The following is a 20,573-nucleotide window of genomic DNA, read 5'->3' as shown; positions in this document are numbered from 1 at the left end:
GAAGTTGACCTTTCTAAATGCTCCTTCATAACAATATCTATTTCCTGCATGAAATTTATTAATCCACGAAATATACCAGGATTATCAGACTCTTTAGACTCATCATGGCCTCGTAAGGCCAGCTCAAACGATCCGCAAAATTGAATACACTTTAATATTTTTGTTAAAATTAAACGATTTTTATCGACAGTTTCATTGTGATCAGCAATCGATCTGCGGTACGCACTATCTAACTGAATTCGGATATCTGTTGTTCCTAATAAAACAAAACTCATAGAATTATTTATGTGTGCTGTTGACTTGCTATGCTTTTTTATTTTTTCTTTGAGATGTTTTAGATTACCAACACCAAATTCTGTCCATTGCTTTTCATTTTTGCAATCAAAAATTAAACAATGAAAACAAAAAAATAAATTCCTTCGATCGCAACCACATATCCATTCGCAAAAATGATAGCTTTTCTTGTTGAAATATCTGTTAACATCTTTGCTTTTCTCTTTTGTTGTTTGAACTATTTTCATATCCGGCATGTACCTGCCTAATATCTTCGCATGTAGACGTTTATCATAGTTAAATGTCTCATTCTTTATTTCGTTTAAAATATAATCCACTGAATTAGACATTTTGTGTCAGTTCAAACAAATAAACCGTCGTAAATTCCACAAAACTTTACAAAAATGTAATAAATCACTAAAAACCAAACTTTGTGTGTATATTCGTATAATAACTGCACCAAAAACTATTTACATACGTTTAAAACAACCAAATACATTCGTCGAAACTTGTCAACTGTCAGAAAAAATACATCATACAATAATCTCCGGCGTGGCAGTAGCAAGCGACCCTAGTCGACTTGATCATTCTGTTTCACATAATTAGCTGAAAATATTTTTTGTTTCACACTCGGACAATGGCCGAGAGGCATATAATCCACGCATCCTTGGAACTTAAAGCGTCGAATATTGTTTTATATCTTTCTTTGTCTAATGTATGAAAAATGAGAGAGAAAATTTTATAAAAATTCTCAGTTTGGGTCAAGAATTGACAGGACAGACCAACCCCAACCACAGACGAACCTGGCCGTCTCCCCCATGGCAGAGACAAACCCAGCCGACCCAACCTACCCAGAACGAGACCCGCCAAGCCCCAACCTACACACGACCCCAACAAACGGACCATCGCAGCGGAAGGACGACGCACACTAATAACAGGTTAGTCGCTTTCCCTACCCAATATCCGATTGCAAACAACTCGCCCTCCACCAACTCCAATTCAGACCTCAAAAGTCTGGCAACTGCAATTATCCATTTGCAAAAGACTATGGAGCAAGCTACCGCCATGGTAGCTCAAGCCACGAAACTTGTCCAACAAAATGGCTACTAAGACCAATCCGTCCTCTCTACAGACGGCCATCTGGAACGCTCGCGGTACGTTAATTATTGATAAGGGGGAAATCATCAATTTCCTATCCAAGTACGACATCGACATACTCCTAGTTAGCGAGACCCACCTTAAACCTACCTCCCGCATCCGTTTTCCAAACTACACCACTTACAGAACAGACAGACCAACTAACAGAGGTGGCGGAACCGCTATCTTTATTAAGTCTCATATAGACCATTGTGAGGCACCTCCGACCCCACAAAGCCGGGCACTAGAATCATGCTCAATCATAGTTAATACTCGCTCCTCCAGCAGCGTTAAATTCACTTCAGTCTACGTTCCTCCTTATAAAAAGGACGACTCTATTAACAGGTCAGATCTAGATAGCTTACTGGACGCTAACGTTACCTCAGTAGTCATTGCGGGCGACTTTAATGCCAAGCACCTAGCCTGGGGCAATCGCTCTAGGGACTTCAGAGGTAAAATGATCTACAAATTCATTGAAGATAATAACATAACCTTAGCAGCTCCATCGAGCCCACGCGCTATCCTTTAAACAACATAGGTCAACCTTCTATTATAGATTTTGCTTTACTCGCGGACACTGATTTCCTTCACGAAATCAGCGTAGTTCACGAACTATCCTCAGATCACAAGCCGGTTCTTTTACACTTAGGAGACCCATCAAATGTGGTCCTAGCAATTAACAGACGCATCAGAACCCAAACCTCATGGGAAGACTTTAAATCAACGTTAGACGAAAAACTCACGCAACCAACCCTTCTCAACACTGAGGAGAGCATAGACTCCGCAGTCGCGACATTCACGGGCGAAATACTAGAAGCCGTAAACTCAGCCACCGTAGTTAGACCATCAAATCATACACTCCGCCCAGACATATCACAGCGCCTTAAAGATAAAATCAGAGAGAAAAATAAAGCACGTTTGGAATGGCAGAAGCAAAAACTCCGCGCATCCAAAACGATATACAACAGGTTGATACCAGAGATTAGGAAAGAATTAGCTGAACTTGATGACGCCAGTTGGTGCCAAAAAGTCAATAATTTAGTCAAGGGCAGCCCACCATACTGGTCCCTAACAAAAATTTTAAGACAGACTAGGCAGAAGATAACACATATCCAGGGACCGAATGGCCCGGTATATTCTTCTATAGATAAAGCTGAAGCATTTGCAATCAGCATAGCAAAACAATTCTCTCCAAACACTATAGACAGGAATAATTCAGAAATAGTTAATCATGTCAGACAAATCACCAGGAAAGCCAGGGATATTTACAATAAGAGGTCAGATCCTCCACCAAATCCTCTAACGCCGGCCACGGTCACGGAAATCGGTTGCCTCATTAAGTGGCTTAATAACCGGAAATCCCCTGGTAATGACGGTCTAACAAACAGAGCCGTCAAAAACCTCCCAGACAGAGGTATAGAAATACTTACGCAGATAGTTAACGCCAGCTTAGAGCTCCAATACTTTCCAGCAGCCTGGAAAGTAGCGGTCATAGTCCTTATTCCAAAACCCGGCAAGGACCTGACGTGTCCAGAAAATCATAGACCTATTAGCCTATTACCGACCTTAAGTAAAATCTTTGAACGAGTCATAAAACGCAGACTTCAAATCATGATCGATGAAGCAGACCTCATCCCAGAAATCCAACACGGATTTAGAGCAGGACATTCGACCAACCATCAACTGCTTAGGGTAATCGAATACATAACCAAAGCATTTAATTATAAAGTCTTCACAACAGGACTCTTTCTAGACATAGCAAAAGCCTTTGGTAAGGTCTGGATCAAAGGCCTTATAGTCAAGCTTTCAGAATCAGGACTCGACATAGCCATGATCAACATAATAAGCTCCTTTCTCCGGAATAGGAGCTTTAATGTTAAACTTAATGGAATTAGATCCACAACAAAAATACCCACAGCCGGAGTCCCACAAGGTTCCGTGTTAGGTCCCACCCTGTACAACTTGTACACAAAGGACATACCGATTCCCACCGACAGTTACGGTAGCTCGACCATCGTTGCCCAATACGCAGATGACACAGCTATCCTAAGCAAATCGCTCAATCTCAACAAAGCAATTAAGCAAGTCCAGACAGCGGCAAACCAAATATCCAACTGGTGCGATAAATGGCGTATTCATATTAATCCAGCTAAGAGCGCTGCCATTCACTTTGCCAAGCATACGAATAGGCACCGCCTTAAATGATAAATTTCAAAATGCACAACCACATAATCCCTTGGGATAAGTCGGTTAAATACCTAGGTCTTACGATAGACAACAAACTCACATTTAATAAACACATTCTAGAGAAAAAACGCCAAGCCGTAATAGTTAATTCAAGACTTCTACCCATGATGGGTCCCAAGAGTAAACTGTCTACTCGAGCAAAACTTCTGCTCTACACAGCAATCACCAGACCAACAATCACGTACGCAAGCCCCATATGGGCTTACTCAAATCCTAGACACATTAAACTCTTTCAGACCATTCAAAACAAGGCATTGCGATGAATCACGGGCGCACCGTGGTATGTACGCAATACTACACTCCACAGAGACCTTAACATTGAAACCATCCACGAACATATCATGAAGTTGTCGAAGAGATTCTACAAATCCATGATAAACCATCCCAACGCGTCTATTAAAAATTTATAGATCGAAAATGGAAGCGACACAGACTACGTCTATAGGAGGCCGAAGGCAATCCTGCTGGACAAGCATCCACCATAGTTCCTTCACATCCTCACCACAGACTCCCTTTTAACCAAGCGACTAATCTGTTATTTTCAGCGCATCAAGAATAGACATTGATACCCGACCTCCCCCCGAGGATAATAAAAGACGAAGGGCACCCCACCGCCTGACATAGGTGCAGGCGGAGGGAACCTTCCTCCCAAGTATTAAAAAAATTTAAATACTTACCACTCATTATCATGACACTGGGATTCAAGTATAAAAGATTAAATACTGCTCGGCGGGGTTGGACCATCGGAATATCAATGTCACTGCAGAGAACTTCACCGGAATCAACCCGACCAGAGATACGACCTGAAGCTGGGTCATATCACAGTTATTTATAAATAAAAGAAATGTTTCTTCTTTGTATTTATTTTATTAAATAAAATATGTTTGTATGTGAGATTATAAACCTGTGCGTGCCCCTGTATGTAATTACAGGGACACGCGCAATGCCAAAGCCTACCAATAGCCATCAACCACAGATGAAGGAGATAGGGGGCCTAGCCCCGGAACTCCAGCTAAAAGTAAAAAGGCAATATACTAAGCAAGCAAGAATTGAATCGCCGGACGTTGGCGGCGAATTTTCGCCCATCGAGAATACAAAACAAAAACATAGCGTACGCCTTATAATTTCAAATCCACCGATTATTATTAATATTATTATATGACATTATACATATTATTAATATTATTATGTCGATTGTAAGGTATTTATTTTGGGAGGATAATGACCGAATGACCTAATGGTTAATTTTAAAGTTATTTTACATATTTATCCATCAACCTACTAAAATATTTACAGCAGATTATTTTCCTAAATATTTAAAGATATTTTTATTTACCCTAAAACACACTTTAAAATGTATTGTTTTAATTTTAAAAAAGTCTGAAAGAATATTATTTTCATTCAAACTGGCTCAATTTAACTAATAAACTAGAAACAGGCAAAAAAATAAAAAAACACACGACGAAATAAATAACAATAGCTTTAGTGTTTTATGGTTGTCTTTTAAATCATATACATTTAATAAACCTAAAAAAATTACCATATACGAATACATATATTTTGGTTACTTACTGTTTTTATTTGGTGTTTTCCTCGCTTTCTGTAAAGTTGAATTTCGCATAACATATACCCTTTTATGTTAATGTAAGTGTATGCCCTTTATAGGGACACCTACAGATTCGTAAATATAAATAAAAATACGTAAATTTAATTGTGCACATCTTTAAAAGACGAGGAAAGAGTTCCGTTATTTTTATAAACATCATATATATATGAACTATACTTAAATAAAAATGACTAAAACTTCCAATAAAGTTACAAATTCGCTTTGTCAACATAATATATATTGTAATATGTAAATACCTTTCAAGTAGTTTACCTACTTATATTGTTTGTAATTTCATAATCTTCAAAATACTTATTTACGGGTGATATACACATATAAAGTTCAATTATAATAACATGAAATCGAGAAAACGCCGAAAGATAATATTTTAACTAACCAATTCATCATTAATATTTGTTGTTTTTAATATGAATAATACACAATAAATTACTTAATTATGCACATCTTCAAGCTCTGGCGAGAAAAGAATTCTTTTCTTTTATAAACAGCATAAAGCATAAATAATAATTATTATCAATCATAATAAAAATATATTAAGCGCAAAATGTATTAGGTACAACCAATAAGTAGATAGAAGCATTTATTAAAGTGTCGTGTCTACTTTCTCTACGAAGTCGTTACGTAGGTCTTTTTCTTTGCGCATTTTATTCAGCGGTGCGGCGTCCAATCTCCCGGCGGCCAGTTGGGCCGGTGTCAAATTGGGCCAGCCCCCGATTGTACTGGCGTCCGATCGTCCCGGAGGCCAATTATTGGGTCGGTGTCCGATTGTACCGGCGGCCAATAACCGGAGGCCAATCGCTGGAGGCCAGTTCGCGGTGCCAAATCGTCCTAGACCCTACACGGAAGTTCATATAGGTAGGAATAAATTATTTTTATTTCCTGTGCATCATATTATTAATAATTATTTTTTTATAAATACACAAAATAGTTCAGTAAGTCTAAATATGAAAAGGAATTATATGTTTTTTAATTTACATAAGTACAAGATTATTTGAAATTTATTATTGCTCTAGAAAAAAAATCAATGCAATGAGAATTATTCCTGGTCATTCTCCGGGACATCAGCTGATGAGGAATTATGTGGAATTCTATCATAAAATTCTTGAAATTCTGGAGATATCCATTGTTTCATAGTTTGCAGATCTTAACCGGACACGGTGGTTTTGCCTCGAAGCTCTTGGCCTAATAGAATTTCCGACTTGCTTATGTGCCGAATTGCAGGATGCCGATCACATCCTCTGGGAGTGTCTCCATATTATGTCGGTTGAAAGGGAAGAGCTTCTCAAGTTGGTTTGACCTTCAGTTGGACCGGTCGGCCATTGCGACTTGGTATCTACGGGGAAAAATTTGTCAGCTTTTAAAAAGTTTGCGGCGTTTTACGGCGAGCGAGAAGGTCGGAGGTCCACAGTTTGGAAATCTTCATCGGAGAACTTTTAACGCCTGATAACGTAGATAACCAGCACCATCTTAAGATATAAATAAAAAAGAAAAAAAAGGTGTGCAATCCCTAGAGCAATGTTCCTACAAACTGAACCCAATCCCATGAGGTAACAATCTGCATACCGTTCAGCATCTTTTTTGACGTTCTGTTATAGAGTGGTCAGTGTCTATCTCCATGTGTGTATGGCCTCGTAATAGGAATTTGTGATTTATGATTTTCAGCGTAGGAATGGTTTTCAGAAACGAGGTATATGAAAAAACAATCATGATATTCCTATCTTGGCCAGGGCAATTAATTATCATACCAAATCGTCAGCTCTTCAATATTTGCTAAAACATTGCTAGATGCCCATTTCATCAAGCAGCAGCCGACCTTATTGTCACCCCTTCCACTTTTTATTTCATCCACATCAGTGTTGTGTCTCACTCACCACTTGCATAATCGTAAATTGTAAAATTCAGAGTCCACAATTTTCTCAGATGGAAACTATATGGAGTAGGTAAACACTTCTCAAAGTCAACCATTATTACTTTCATACTGGTAATTTTTTCTGTTGCGAGAGTTTTATCAATCTTATTTAATTGCAGCTGTTTCCTGTATGTGGTCTTCCAAAAGGTGTCTTTGAATTTCTTTTTTTCAAAAGAAATATTGACATCTTTAACACTCATCTTAAGCCGCGTTGACACGGTCCAAGTACGATCCAAGTAGACTTGGATAGGAATAATTAGTATGAAGATGTCTCATCCAAGTGACAGCTTCATACTATTTATTCCTATCCAAGTTAACTTGGATGGCACTCGATCCAAGTACACTTGGACCGAGTGCCATCCAAATGCACTCGTATGTGACATCTTCATACTAATTATTCCTATCCAAGCTACTTGGACCGCGTCCTACTCATCCAAGTTAACTTGGATAGGAATAAATAGTATGGAGCTGTCACTTGGATAGGAATAAATAATATGAAGCTGTCACTTGGATGAGACATCTTCATACTAATTATTCCTATCCAAGTCTACTTGGATCGTACTTGGACCGTGTCAACGCGGCTTTAGGGCTATCGCAGGCGTCACAGGTATCATTGCTTGGCAAATCAAACCCGAATTAAATTTTTATTTTATTTAATTGAAAATCCATTTTCAATAGGTATATGGCGATAGAGCCACAATTTTGGGTTCATTCATGTGGTTATATTCTTTGGAGAATAAATCAAAAATTTTTGTAATACTTGTTTATGCATAACTAGCTGCATCGCCCGGCGCTGCCCTAGAGTTACGTAGAGTGCAAGGAATTGAATTTAAAAAGTAAAAAATATAATATTTTAAATTTTTATTTTTTTGTACATTTATTGCATTTAAATATATAAAAAAGTATTAAAAATTCTATTTATTATTATAAAACTGTTCCCGGGGTGCAACGGGTTAAAACTGAAATTCGAGACCCCGACCACGCACTTCGGCTCTGATGCGTCCCCGGGGTGCAACGGGTTAAAACTAAAATTCGGGACTCCGGCCACGCATTCCGGCTCTGTGGGTCTATTCTATGCTTATCGACCGCCTAAGTAATAAAGTGATAAATATTATCAAACTTAGGGTAGGTTTGTATCAAAATATTAGCACTTATTTTAACAATTACACAAAGTTGGTTTTTATTGTTGCAATAAGTGCTATATTTTAACAGCATCTATCTTGCTGCTGTTATAATATCGCACTTATTGCAACAATAAAAACCAACTTCGTGTAATTGTTACAATAAGTGCTAATATTTTGATACAACCCTACCCTAAGTTTGATACTATTTATCACTTTAGTGTTCGACAAGTGTAGAATAGACTCACTGATGCCAATACATACAATTATTGTCCGTGAGTGAAGCATTCCGATCTACGCGTAACACGTCGCCCGCGCCAACCTGGCGGTTATTAGTTTTTCTAATCTAACTTTGCCATTTGACCTCCAATCAAGCTGAAATAAACGCCAATATTTTTTAAATGTACACATTTTAGCGACATTTTCAATAAAAAATGGGGGTTGCAGCATTAACTTCCGCGTTTCAAGACCTTGTACGCGGCGATTTTTTTTCCGCAAAAACCGTAAAACTATCCCCGGGTTGCAACGGGTTAAATCTGAAATTTGAGACCCCAACCATACACTCCGGCTCGTCAGCCCCCGTCTACTGTCCAAATTTTGTCGAAATCCGACTGCGCGTGTGGATTTTTACAAAGAAAAACGAAAATTATAGTATAGATAATACGTACCTACCTAACGTTTGTCGGACTTCCGTGTTTATGGAATTATTATAATGGTTTATTAAGGTGAAGCCTCTGCCTCAATTTACGATGAAATGTGACTTCAACGCCATCTAAAGGCGTCTTACCATGAATTTCTAAAAATGATTACTAAAAACTTTGGTCGATCGCAACCAGATGACAATAAAATCTAAAATAAAATATTGAGTGTCGCCACATATTAAAAATCATAAGCTTGATTTAAATTTTTTATATATTTACTTACCTATGTAAAAATATTTACAATTAATATTAAACCCATAAAATATTTACAATTCTGACATGTCTATTTGATTTGATTTAAAGTGTTTATGATTTTTTCATTTTGTTTACCGTAGTTTTTTTACACTGGCAATAAAAGGTAACCTGTCCAGTCAATGAACCAGATTTTTTTACGTTGTCAATACTAATATAAATATTTTTCTACAGTAAAGTTTATTTATAGTAGTAAATGAACATTTAAGTTCAAATGTTTATAAGATTGAGTTTAATCTTGAACAATTGACAATTACATCGAATTTCTAGAGGTGGAATAAAAAAAGGATATTAAATGAATAGCAAAACAAATGCCATTCGAAATATTATTAAACAAAATAAGGAATATACAGTCGTACTTGGTTATTATGAGGAAGGTTGGACCGGCTGAATTTGCTCGTTATAAGCGGTACTCGTTATATCAGAGAATAGGTATTTTTATTTTCGGCGAAAACAACAATTAGACACTTAACTAGTGTCATAAACGTAATCCGTCCCCGGCGGCATCTTGTCCAATCGGATTTTATTGCTTAGGGTCGAAATGTTTTTAAACGATCAACACATTAACAGTATTTTAGCTCGGTATATCCGATAAGTTTCCCGTTATAGCAGTGAAAAAAATGTAAAGAGAAAATCATATACCAAATGTCAATGATTGTTTCCTCATTACATCCGAGATCTCGCTATTTCCGAGATTGTAATAACCGAGTTCGACTGTAGTTATAATAATTATGACATAGTCGATATATAGACATCCCAATTCGTTTCGTTTCAACCATGTCCGATCCTAATGGGATCATATGGGCCTCCAGAGAGTAGAAGGTTTGTATTAACTAACTAACTATATCCGAGATAAAAATAAAGTAAGACACGCAACAAATTGAATAAAAAAGAAGTTGGAAGTAAGAAAAAACGTAAATAAACATGGGAACAAATCTTGATAAGCAAACCCAAGGACAAAATAAGTGACAAATGTAAAAAAAATGTAAAACATAAGAAAAAAATTTAGAATTTGAGGTAAGTGCACCACTGATTACATACTATTCTAAGAAAAAGACAGAACGTTATTTCTTTGAAAAAATCTAATGTCGATTTTAACGAAAATGCAAGATAAAATAAAAGATAGTTATATTTATTTTACCTATGTTATGTAAGTGAAATGGATTTGGAGATATAAAAAGAAACCCAGTGGTTTCTAGGTGTGTACTTTTGTAATTCCCTGAAGATCTCGATTAAATAATTAAAAATTATCAACACCTATACCATATTCCTTGGTATCTACTATGATTGAAAAGTAGATCTTATTTTTTTGTATTTATGATTGCTTCGTAAAAAAAACAATATTTACGGCTTTATGATGTGGCAGATAAATGAGCAACTAAATAGTGATCAAAATATTATGAAAAGTCCAACTATCAAAGCATCACGGCATAAAATTAGTAATACTACGGTTATACACAATTTATTGTACCTACCTATTGTTATAATTTTCTTAGTTAATTTAATCGTTGTTTTAATTTAATTTATTTGAATTCAAATTCATCTCTTATGTGTTCATTCACTGAATTGTTTACTCTAGCGTAGCCCTAGCATAGCGTATATTCTTTCTATTTCTTTCTTATTCTTACTATTTTCAGCACACTAAATTATCAACCTCCACTTTTTGATAGGACGACAGACAGTTATAATAGGCACGTAGATAATAATTTTAAGGCCGTAGACAGGAATGAACGTTCGATGGCCCAAATATAGTACAATAGTATGTATGTAATTAAAGTTAGGGTACAAGTCGGTTATCCTGGATACAGCGGCAAACACATTTTGAAAATAACCGATACACTAGATTATTTGTTAGGATTACCTAACCTAACCTAATCTAACTTAATCTAACCTAAACTAACCCAAACTGACAAATAATCCAGTATATCGGCTATTTTCAAAATGTGTTTGCCGCTGTATCCAGGATAAACATATAGAACAAAAGTTAGTGAAGTGGAAGTTTGTCAAGGCTGTTTTGATCGGGTTAATTTGTCTTTGAATAATATTGTGACTAGAAATTTTAACAATTCTTATTGTTTTTAACATTGTATATTGTTCATAATTTTCGCGACTACCACGTGAATAGACGATTTTTTTTACTTATAACATTTTAAACACTTAACATAAATAGGGATAAATTGTACAGTCACTAGACAAAGATTAAATTTGATGTGTGTCAGAAGTATCTTAGGCATTTTCGCTCGTATGCTTTCTTTATATTATTATGAAACTATATTTATTTTAAAATCGCTTTATAAAAGGGAGGTACGTTAAAATAGTAATAAATATCTGAAATAATTACACAACACTATTTCAGAAAGTGGATGTTGATATATGTAGTCCATTGACATATGCTCCAATATCGCAAAAAAAATATTATTGACACAGCAGAATTAACAGAGTGCTTGTCTTCGTACCTGGCGAACCTTTATTTTCAATGTATGTGTGTGTGTATTTTTTAATCTATGCAAGTATTGTTTCAAAAATGGTTCGATTTATTTTCGCGTTAGCAGCACATGTCGATCAAGTCTTGTCAAATATTCATTTTATTTACAATCGATTCGTTAATATACAAAAATACAAGATTAAATTTAAATAACTGGCCTAAAAATTAATAAATAATATTTTTAATAGAAACGCTAAGCGTTTTTCGCCATTTTCTGCGTTTAAACCGAGATTTTTCGATTTTAATTACATGCTTTCTAACCTCTAAATCGATGTTTTTTAAATTTGAAAAAAAGATATAAGGATATAATAAATTCCAATTTCCGTTTAGCGTTTCCCTAGGTAATAGATTTTCGTACATTTTTATCGTAATTTTGATAATAAAACTTACATAATTCATTCTTGCCGCCCGATATAAATGTACCGAATTTGACACGTATTTTTGGAATACAGAACTCCACGATACTTTTTAATTTATTATTTTATTTTTCTCATTACTTTTGAATATATATTTACCGATTAATAAACTTTTCTAGCTATTTTTCGATAACAACTTTACCTAGAGACATCACCTTAACATTTTTCTTAGAGCATAAACATCGTAAAAAGGACCCCGTTGTTTATGCACTAAAGTGAATTGGACTTCAGTGATTTTTTAATTAGCTATATCGGTTAATTTACTACTTATGGACTTCAGTGTTACATTCATTTGTGTAATGAAATAAAAGAAAATTTTCTGCATATTTAACTCAGAAACGGTAAAAACTGGACTTCCGTGGTTAATCCTCTAATGTACAGAACATAATAGATTTAAGCAATAACAAAAAACTCGTATCACAATAAAAGACTTTTATATAATTATTATAAACTTGTATCTTCGGTTACGTGTTTATAAGTATACAGAATACTGACCTCCGACAGATGATTATACTGAAGTTCTCTTTCGTAAGTCAAGATACGTGTTTGTTGCAGTAATATTCACAGTAAAGTTGCAACGCATTCTCATATCTTCGACAATATGACTGATCGGTCGAAAATATAGTGCGATAAATTAAAGAAACATACAATTTTTTTCATGAAAATATGTGTAACTATACTAAATGAATATTTCATAAAAGAAAATTTATTTCTAACTGAGAGAATAAAGTTGTTATATGCCTCTCCTGAAAAGTTGTATTTTTGAGGTACGTGTTTGTAGAAAATTAGCGATGAGATATATTATAGTAATATCATAAAACTGCATTATTATTATTTTATTAGATGTGAAAAAAACGAATATGAGCAGTTACAGTAAATGTTACTAAGAAAAATACTGAAGATTCAAACAAAACTCAAAAAGTTTTCTTCGGTTACCTATCGCGTATCTCCCTCCAAAAAATAATCTTTGTTATAAGATATTATTTTCTCACACTTTTGGGTATTTCCCGAGAAAATCTCAATCTCGAGATTCAGGATTTCCAGAAAAGAATTCTCGAGAATTCTCGAGATGTCGGGAAATTTAAAAAAAAACCTGTTATTATATTATTACCGAGATTTTATTCAATACATGATGTATCTTCCATAAATTTGTACATCTGTCTACTTAATACAGTAATAGTTTATAGTTACTTCAAAGTACTTCGACATAATTCAATTTTGAAAAATAAGCCAGAATTATCGTCTGTTTTGTGACTCATATACCTAAAATTGTAGTGGTTTTGATGTTATATATTTTTTACTAGCATAATAATATATGTTATTTGTATTTTATTATTTGATTATTATCCTAAAATCAGTGTAAAAACAGACAAATTCCAAAAACATATGATTTTTTTTATGTAAAAAGACAAACAAAATAGAAGTAGGAAAACAAAAATAATTCAAAACATTACTTATTAAAATATAATTATAAAAAACACAGACTGTCAATCGCGTACGCTTTTGAGACACTAAATTCCCTGTTGTTGTCGACGTTGGCTTAATTGTGTTAAATGTCCCGATCAGTCATGAAAAGTTTTGTATTTTCTGCCCTCTTTTTTCATATAGAAAAGCGTTTTTTCAATTAATATTTGATAATAAAGAAATCCCGAGAAAAGATTCTTGAGATCCGGGATTTCCCGAAATGTAAAAAATTTCAATTCTCGAGATTCAGGATGGAAAATCTCGAAAATTTCTCGAGAATTCCAGTCGGGAAATTCCCTAAACCCAACTCTACTCACCCTTTGTCCAAACGATGCCATACGTATGGAACTCTTTTCCCCACGCCACGTCTGTAATCTTCGTGGCTATTGAGCTACTCCTGCAGGGTTCGTCCGTATCGAGAACAACTCCACCGGATAGGAAAATGTTGCCATAGTTCTCGCCATCGATTATGATGTACCGGTTTCCTCGCGAGAAGGCCACTCTGATGACTCCAGACTTGTATCCGGACTTGCCGTACACTGACGTCTGAGGTTGAAGATATAATTCTGAAAAGGAATGTTGACTATCAATAAATTGAATGGTTTTGAAACAAAGTTCCCGAAGATTGGTTTATTGCCCGAAACAGCAACGTCATTGCAACGTAAATGACGCAATGCAAGTAGAATTAACAAAAATATCTTTTACTTAGCATACATACTTTGAAAACACTTCTGAGAAATATATAACCACTAGAAAAATCGTGAATCATTCGTTGAATAATAAAAAAAAATATTATATTAAGTTATTGGCAAGTCCTAATACGTTTTAAGGTAATGCAATACTTTGATTTAAAATACAAAAGTCGATTTCCAATACTAACTAACGAAAGTTATTTTCGTCGCAATTAGATAAGACATATATAGCTTAGTGGTCAGGACCTAGGCGTGAATCCCGGGGAGCGCAGGTTCGAACCTGCTGGATGTCATATTTTTATTTAAAAAGATTTTTTCTAGTGGTTATATATTTCTGTGTTTAAAAATGATGTAAATATGTTCAATTAAAGAATGTTACATTAATAAATTTGGTGTATTATTCTTATCATAAAAAATGATTCTTCAAAAATAACGTTGTTTCAAAACCATTATAATGGAGTTCGATTACGTAAGCGCTAGTTCTATTAATAAATCAAATTATATATCAATAATTAACTATTTTGAAAATAAATAATTCTGAAAACACTCATGAGAAAATATAGCCAATAGAAAAATTCTTTTTCGAAAAAAGTAAGACACCCGGCAGGATCGAACTTGCGTTAATCTCAATCTTTTCAATTTTACTACGTCCCAAAAGAAGTATAACTTCAAAAATATTTGTACCATGATCTATGGATTATGGTAGAATCTTAGACACATCGATACCAAGTGAATTTAGAAAAAATGACCATTTAAAACGGGAATATATTTTATTATGTCAATAAAAGTGAAATGTCAGCAAACTTGAATTTAGATAGAAGTAGTATTAATAGTTGGTTTAACTAATTAAGGTGCTAACCAAAATGCCTACGGACAGTAATATAATTAATTTCTTTTGATTTATAGAACAGTCAAAAATGACGGCCAATACTTTTGTTTGTTACGATCGTTTAAAAAGACATTAAAAATATAATATTCATTGAGTAATAAAATAATGTGCAAAACAATGAATAAAATTTGTCAAAAATAGTTACAATAAAATTATGAATCAATTCACGATTAAAATCTCACCGGAACATAAATAAATAATATAAAGTATGTGCGCCAGTTGATCTGATTAATAATAGTTTGTCAAAAATGTTTTAATGGTGACAAAAATGAATTTTAAAATTTAAATATAGAGGATTGCAGAGCTGTCCAATATTTTACTTATGTCACTAGTATCACCTGCTAAAATGGGGGCCACGATGAAGTAAGAGAATATAATCTGATACTATTATTATCATAAGACATTTTAGAAAACGCACTAACTGCTCATTTGACCGATATTTTTACATCTTCACTTCGATCTGTGCGCTACCGAATTATCTACCGATTGAATTGAGTCATTTCAAAATTGTCCTGACCATTTTACAGGTACGTCACGTTTATATCCGATATTTTCTTACATACTGTGTACGGTCGCCATATTTACTGTTCACGTCTAACAAAATGACATTTTCGTCGTTTAAGACCTTCTAATCTTTTATTTACAAATGGAACCGATTGTTTTAATTCAAATATTGGTTAACATCATTTTTTTTTCCGGTGAGAAAACTATAATCTTCATACAATTCACATGTACACAATGTCTGACTTGTACAGAATCTATAGATAAAGTAGATATTATTCCAAATTTGATTTTTTTAAATAGTTCTTTAGGGCTATTCGCACACTATTTTTTTATTGAATAATTACCTAAAGATATTTGAGGCTACCAATTTCCATGGATTACATTAGTACTAATTTATGCCAAATTTGAATCTACTGACTAAGATAAAATTGCCATTGTAAAGAATGAAACAAATTTAAATCTTTATTTTAAACAATCTGACATAAATGATAGAAATCATATTAAAACAACGGGTGATATTATAATATTACTAGCTGAGCCAGCTGGCTCTCGCCAGTCTGTCTCGCTAGGTCTTGCAGATGGCTTGGCGTCCTAATGACATGGTATTGGATTTTAATATAATTGTAGAGTATGTATAGACGGCGCTATAGTTTTCCTTTCGGGATGGATTTTCATTCACGTCAGACAGTTTGAAATTTCACTGTTGGAATGAATCTTGGTTGATGATGATAATGACGATATTATGAATGGGTAAATATAAAATCAGCAATTTTTATAAATATTGCAATTCATATAACCGACAGAAAAACAACCAACTTAAAGAGGCCTTCAGCCACCAGTGGATTGATTCAGGCTCACGGGCAATATAAATATATATAATTTAATAACAATTCAAATGACAGAAGGGAATAGAATCAGGCTAGAGAGGTCTTTATCCAGCAGTGGATTGGTTCAGGTCAATGTTGAAAAGAATGATAGAAATAGGTATAATATTACAAATTCGTTTAACCGCTAGTAATAGAATCAGGTTGCGGAACCCTTCATTCAGCAGTGGATTGATCCTGGTTGATGATGACGATATGATTATGTAGATAAATATAATATCACCGATATTCAGATATATCACAAATTCGTTTAACCGCTAGTAGCAGAATCAGGTGGCGGAACCCTTCATCCATCAGTGGATTGATGTTTGATTGATTTGATTGATGAGTAGTGGTGGATTGACAGGAGTACAATCAGGCTAGGGAGACCTTAATCCAGCAGTGGAATGGTTCAGGTCGATATTGGTAAAGATGATAGGAAGGGAATGGGACGATTTGGCACCGCAAACTGGCTTCCGGCGATTGGCCTCCGGTAATTGGCCGCCGGTACAATCGGACGCCGGCCCAATTGGACGCCGACCCAATTGGCCGCCGGGAGGATTGGACGCCGTACAGTTGAATTAAATGCGCAAAGGAATAGACGTACGTTACGATTTCTTGGAGTAAATAAGCAAGTCAGTTTAATATGCTTCCATCTTCTCAGTAGTCGTACCTTATACATTTCGCACTTTACACATTTTTAATATGGATTGAGAATAATTATTATGCCTTATGATGAAAATAATCCTTCCCTCGTTAGAACTTAAAGATGTGCATAATCAATTAATTTATTGTGTATACATGGGTACTCATTTATATTTACAACAAATATTAAAAATAATGTTAGATGTTAGAATGAAAATAACATTATACGAGTATTTCAGCGTTTTATCGACTTAATATTATAATAAAGCTTAAACATGTATATTATTATGCATTATTGCGTATTTTAAGATAGTATGAAATTACAAACAAAATATTAAGTAAGTTATCTGCTAAGTATAATAATGTTTCAGTAGTTTGATTGATTAACTACTTATGTAATTACTTGACAGGTACCTACCTACCCAATTTTTATAATATTGATTTAGATTGAGAATTATTATGCCTTACGATGTTTATTAAAATAAAGGAAGTTTTTAGTCGTTATATATATAAAAGAAAGTCGGGTTAGTTACACCATTTATAACTCGAGAACGGCTGGACCGATTTTTATGATCTTTAATTTGTTGGATTTGTCTCCACCCCGAATAGCAGAATAATTATTAAAACATTGGATAAATCACGGAAAAAATAAATTATGAAGAAAATTAATTTTCTCATACATTTTGTATGGAAAGGCTTTTGACTGACATCGATGAATTTGAACGATGAAAACCTCGCGCATTCGAAAATAAAAGAAAATCACAAAAAATTTAAATGCGTATACAACGCCATCTCGGATACATGACAGAAACAATAAAGAAGAAACAAACAAACAAAAGAAAGAATGATAGTCGAAATGTCTAACTGTCAATGGTGTAGTGTGTCCAACATTTCGTGCTTCATGTCAACAGCTCAATTTGCTTGAAAACGATACTCATTGGGATATGAAAATCGCTGAAGCAATTGTTTCTGCATCTCCAAATCAGATACGCACATTATTTGCTATCATTATTTCGACATGCTTCCCATCGAATCCACCTAAACTATGGAACAAGTGAAAGGATGACAAGTCAGAAGACATTTTACATCGAATTTGTGTCAATTCAGGGAATCCCGATCTCGAGGTGAATGAAGAGATACATAATCAGGCTTTGCTTTGATCGAATACATGTGTTACCTCATGTGCGGCAGTTTTTTAGTCAAGTTAGGAATGCCAACGCCACATCGTGGAATGAACGACGCTTTCAATCGAGAATTGGAACGTGATCGTGAATATGATCGAGATGCATTGAACCAATCAGTTCGAACGAATGTACCACTGTTGAACCCTCAACAGAAGAAAGTGTACGATACGTTAATGAAGGCAATTGATGATGGAAATGGTGGCTTATTTTTCCTCGACGCGCCCGATGGAACTGGGAAGACATTCCTCATGTCATTGATTTTGGCTTCGTGCGAGATCCGAAAATGCTGTAGCAGTTGCTTCTTCTGGGATAGCGGCCACGTTGTTAAAAGGATGCCGAACGCCTCATTCAACGTTGAAATTGCCGACTGAAAAACCGACATGCAACATTGCGAAATACTCAGCAATGGCCAAAGTTTTGTTAGCAAGTAAAATCATCACCTGGGATAGATGCACAATGGCGCACAAACGCGCATTGAAAGCACTCAATCGAACTATGAAAGATCTGCGCAATGACTCAAGAAGTTTTGGAGGCGCAATGATTCTACTATCTGGCGATTTTCGCCAAACACTACCAGTCATTCCAAGATCGACCGCTGCTGATAAAATAAATGCTTGCCTCAAATCATCGACTCTGTGGTACTATGTGAAGACACTTCAGCTGACGACAAACATGCGAGTTGCATTGCTAAACGATCCATCTGCCGAAGATTTCTCCAAGCAATTGCTGACTATCGGTAACGGCCGTGTTCCTGTCGATGAATCGAGCGGATTGATTTCGTTTCCGTTGAATTTTTCCAATTTCGTCTCAACCAAGGACGAACTCATCAACAAAGTGTTACCGAACATCATTGCTAATCACAAACATGACAATTGGTTGATTGAACGAGCATTCTTGCGGTAAAGAACAAAGATGTGGATCACTTAAACTTCACTATTCAAAATCAAATCGTTGGTCCACTGCATTCCTTCAAATCAATCGACTGTGTAACAAACGAAGACGAAGCAACCAACTATCCAACTGAATTTTTAAACTCATTGGATCTGCCTGGCTTGCCACCGCACAATTTACGACTGAAGGTTGGCTCGGTAGTCATCATTGAATTGAAATTGAATTACAATATGTGAACTTACCAGACCCAGGATTCGAACATGGGACCCTCGACACTAGATATAGACCGGCGCTTAATCCACGCGGTTATCGTGTGTGTACAGTGTGTACAGTTCAATATAATTAAAATACTTTTCATGTTGATTTGATTTTTGCACATTTGTTGAACTTATTCATTTTGAGTATTCATTTTAACTTAATAAAAAAAAAAAAAATTCAGCTAATAAGTTAACACAAGATTATTGATTCTGAGGCGGTACGAAGTTTGCCGGGTCAGCTAGTTAAATATATTTTATAAATCAATCAATATTTGAGATATTTTATATTAAATTTACAACAATTATTTGATTATTTCAGCGTCTTCAGTACAAACAGTACAACTAATTGTATTAACATAAATAAAAAAGTATCTTCAATATAATATTTATTTATTTAAGAAAACACAATATTGTGGACATAAAAAATCTAAATTCAAGACGTTCACAACATGAGATTTATATAATAATAATAATACCTAAACATAAGTATAGGTTTATACAGAAGAATAAAACTAAATATTATTAAAATTCTAATGGATTCAAATTCCATCAAGTACCTTCGGTCAAAAGTATTAATATTATAAATATTATTAAATTACAAGTAGTAAGTAATATATTGTACCTACTTTCAATGCATCAGTGGCTTGATTAATTATTAACATGTAAATATAAGAGCAAGTGGCTGACATCCATTTCTCGTAAAAAAACTAAATCTGTTAATACAAACCTCTACCCTGTGGAGGCTCATATGATCCTATTAGGATCGGACATGGTCGGGAAAAAAATATAATTCATTTAATATGTAAGGTAGGTATCCAGGTATAATTTTATAATAATATCGGCAAATTAATATTTTTATTGGTGTAAGTAATATATTGTACCTACTTGCAATGCATCAGTGGGTTGATTAATTGTTAACATATAAATACAATTTATTTAATATGTAAGGTAGGTTTCCAGGTATAATTTTATAATAATATCGGCATATTATTTTTTTTATTGGCGATAAAAAAATA

At 34.6% G+C, this 20,573-nt stretch overlaps 1 protein-coding gene across 2 annotated transcripts in view; it reads right to left on the bottom strand.

The window, feature by feature from the left end:
* Window positions 1–20,573, bottom strand: part of LOC147063680 (beta-1,3-glucan-binding protein-like) — a 67,286-nt gene that overhangs the window by 25,979 nt on the left and 20,734 nt on the right. For both annotated transcript variants that reach the window (XM_085959834.1, XM_085959833.1), the window contains one exon: window positions 13,950–14,198. In XM_085959834.1, the coding sequence (XP_085815960.1) occupies window positions 13,950–14,198 (249 nt within the window). The remainder of the gene's footprint in view (window positions 1–13,949; window positions 14,199–20,573) is intronic.

This window comes from Rhyacophila brunnea, unplaced genomic scaffold (genome assembly GCF_057557595.1).
Source record: "Rhyacophila brunnea isolate RB1 unplaced genomic scaffold, BYU_Rbru_1.0 scaffold_9, whole genome shotgun sequence".
Classification (NCBI taxonomy): Eukaryota; Metazoa; Arthropoda; class Insecta; order Trichoptera; family Rhyacophilidae; genus Rhyacophila; species Rhyacophila brunnea.
This window is presented reverse-complemented; position numbering and strand designations above follow the sequence as displayed.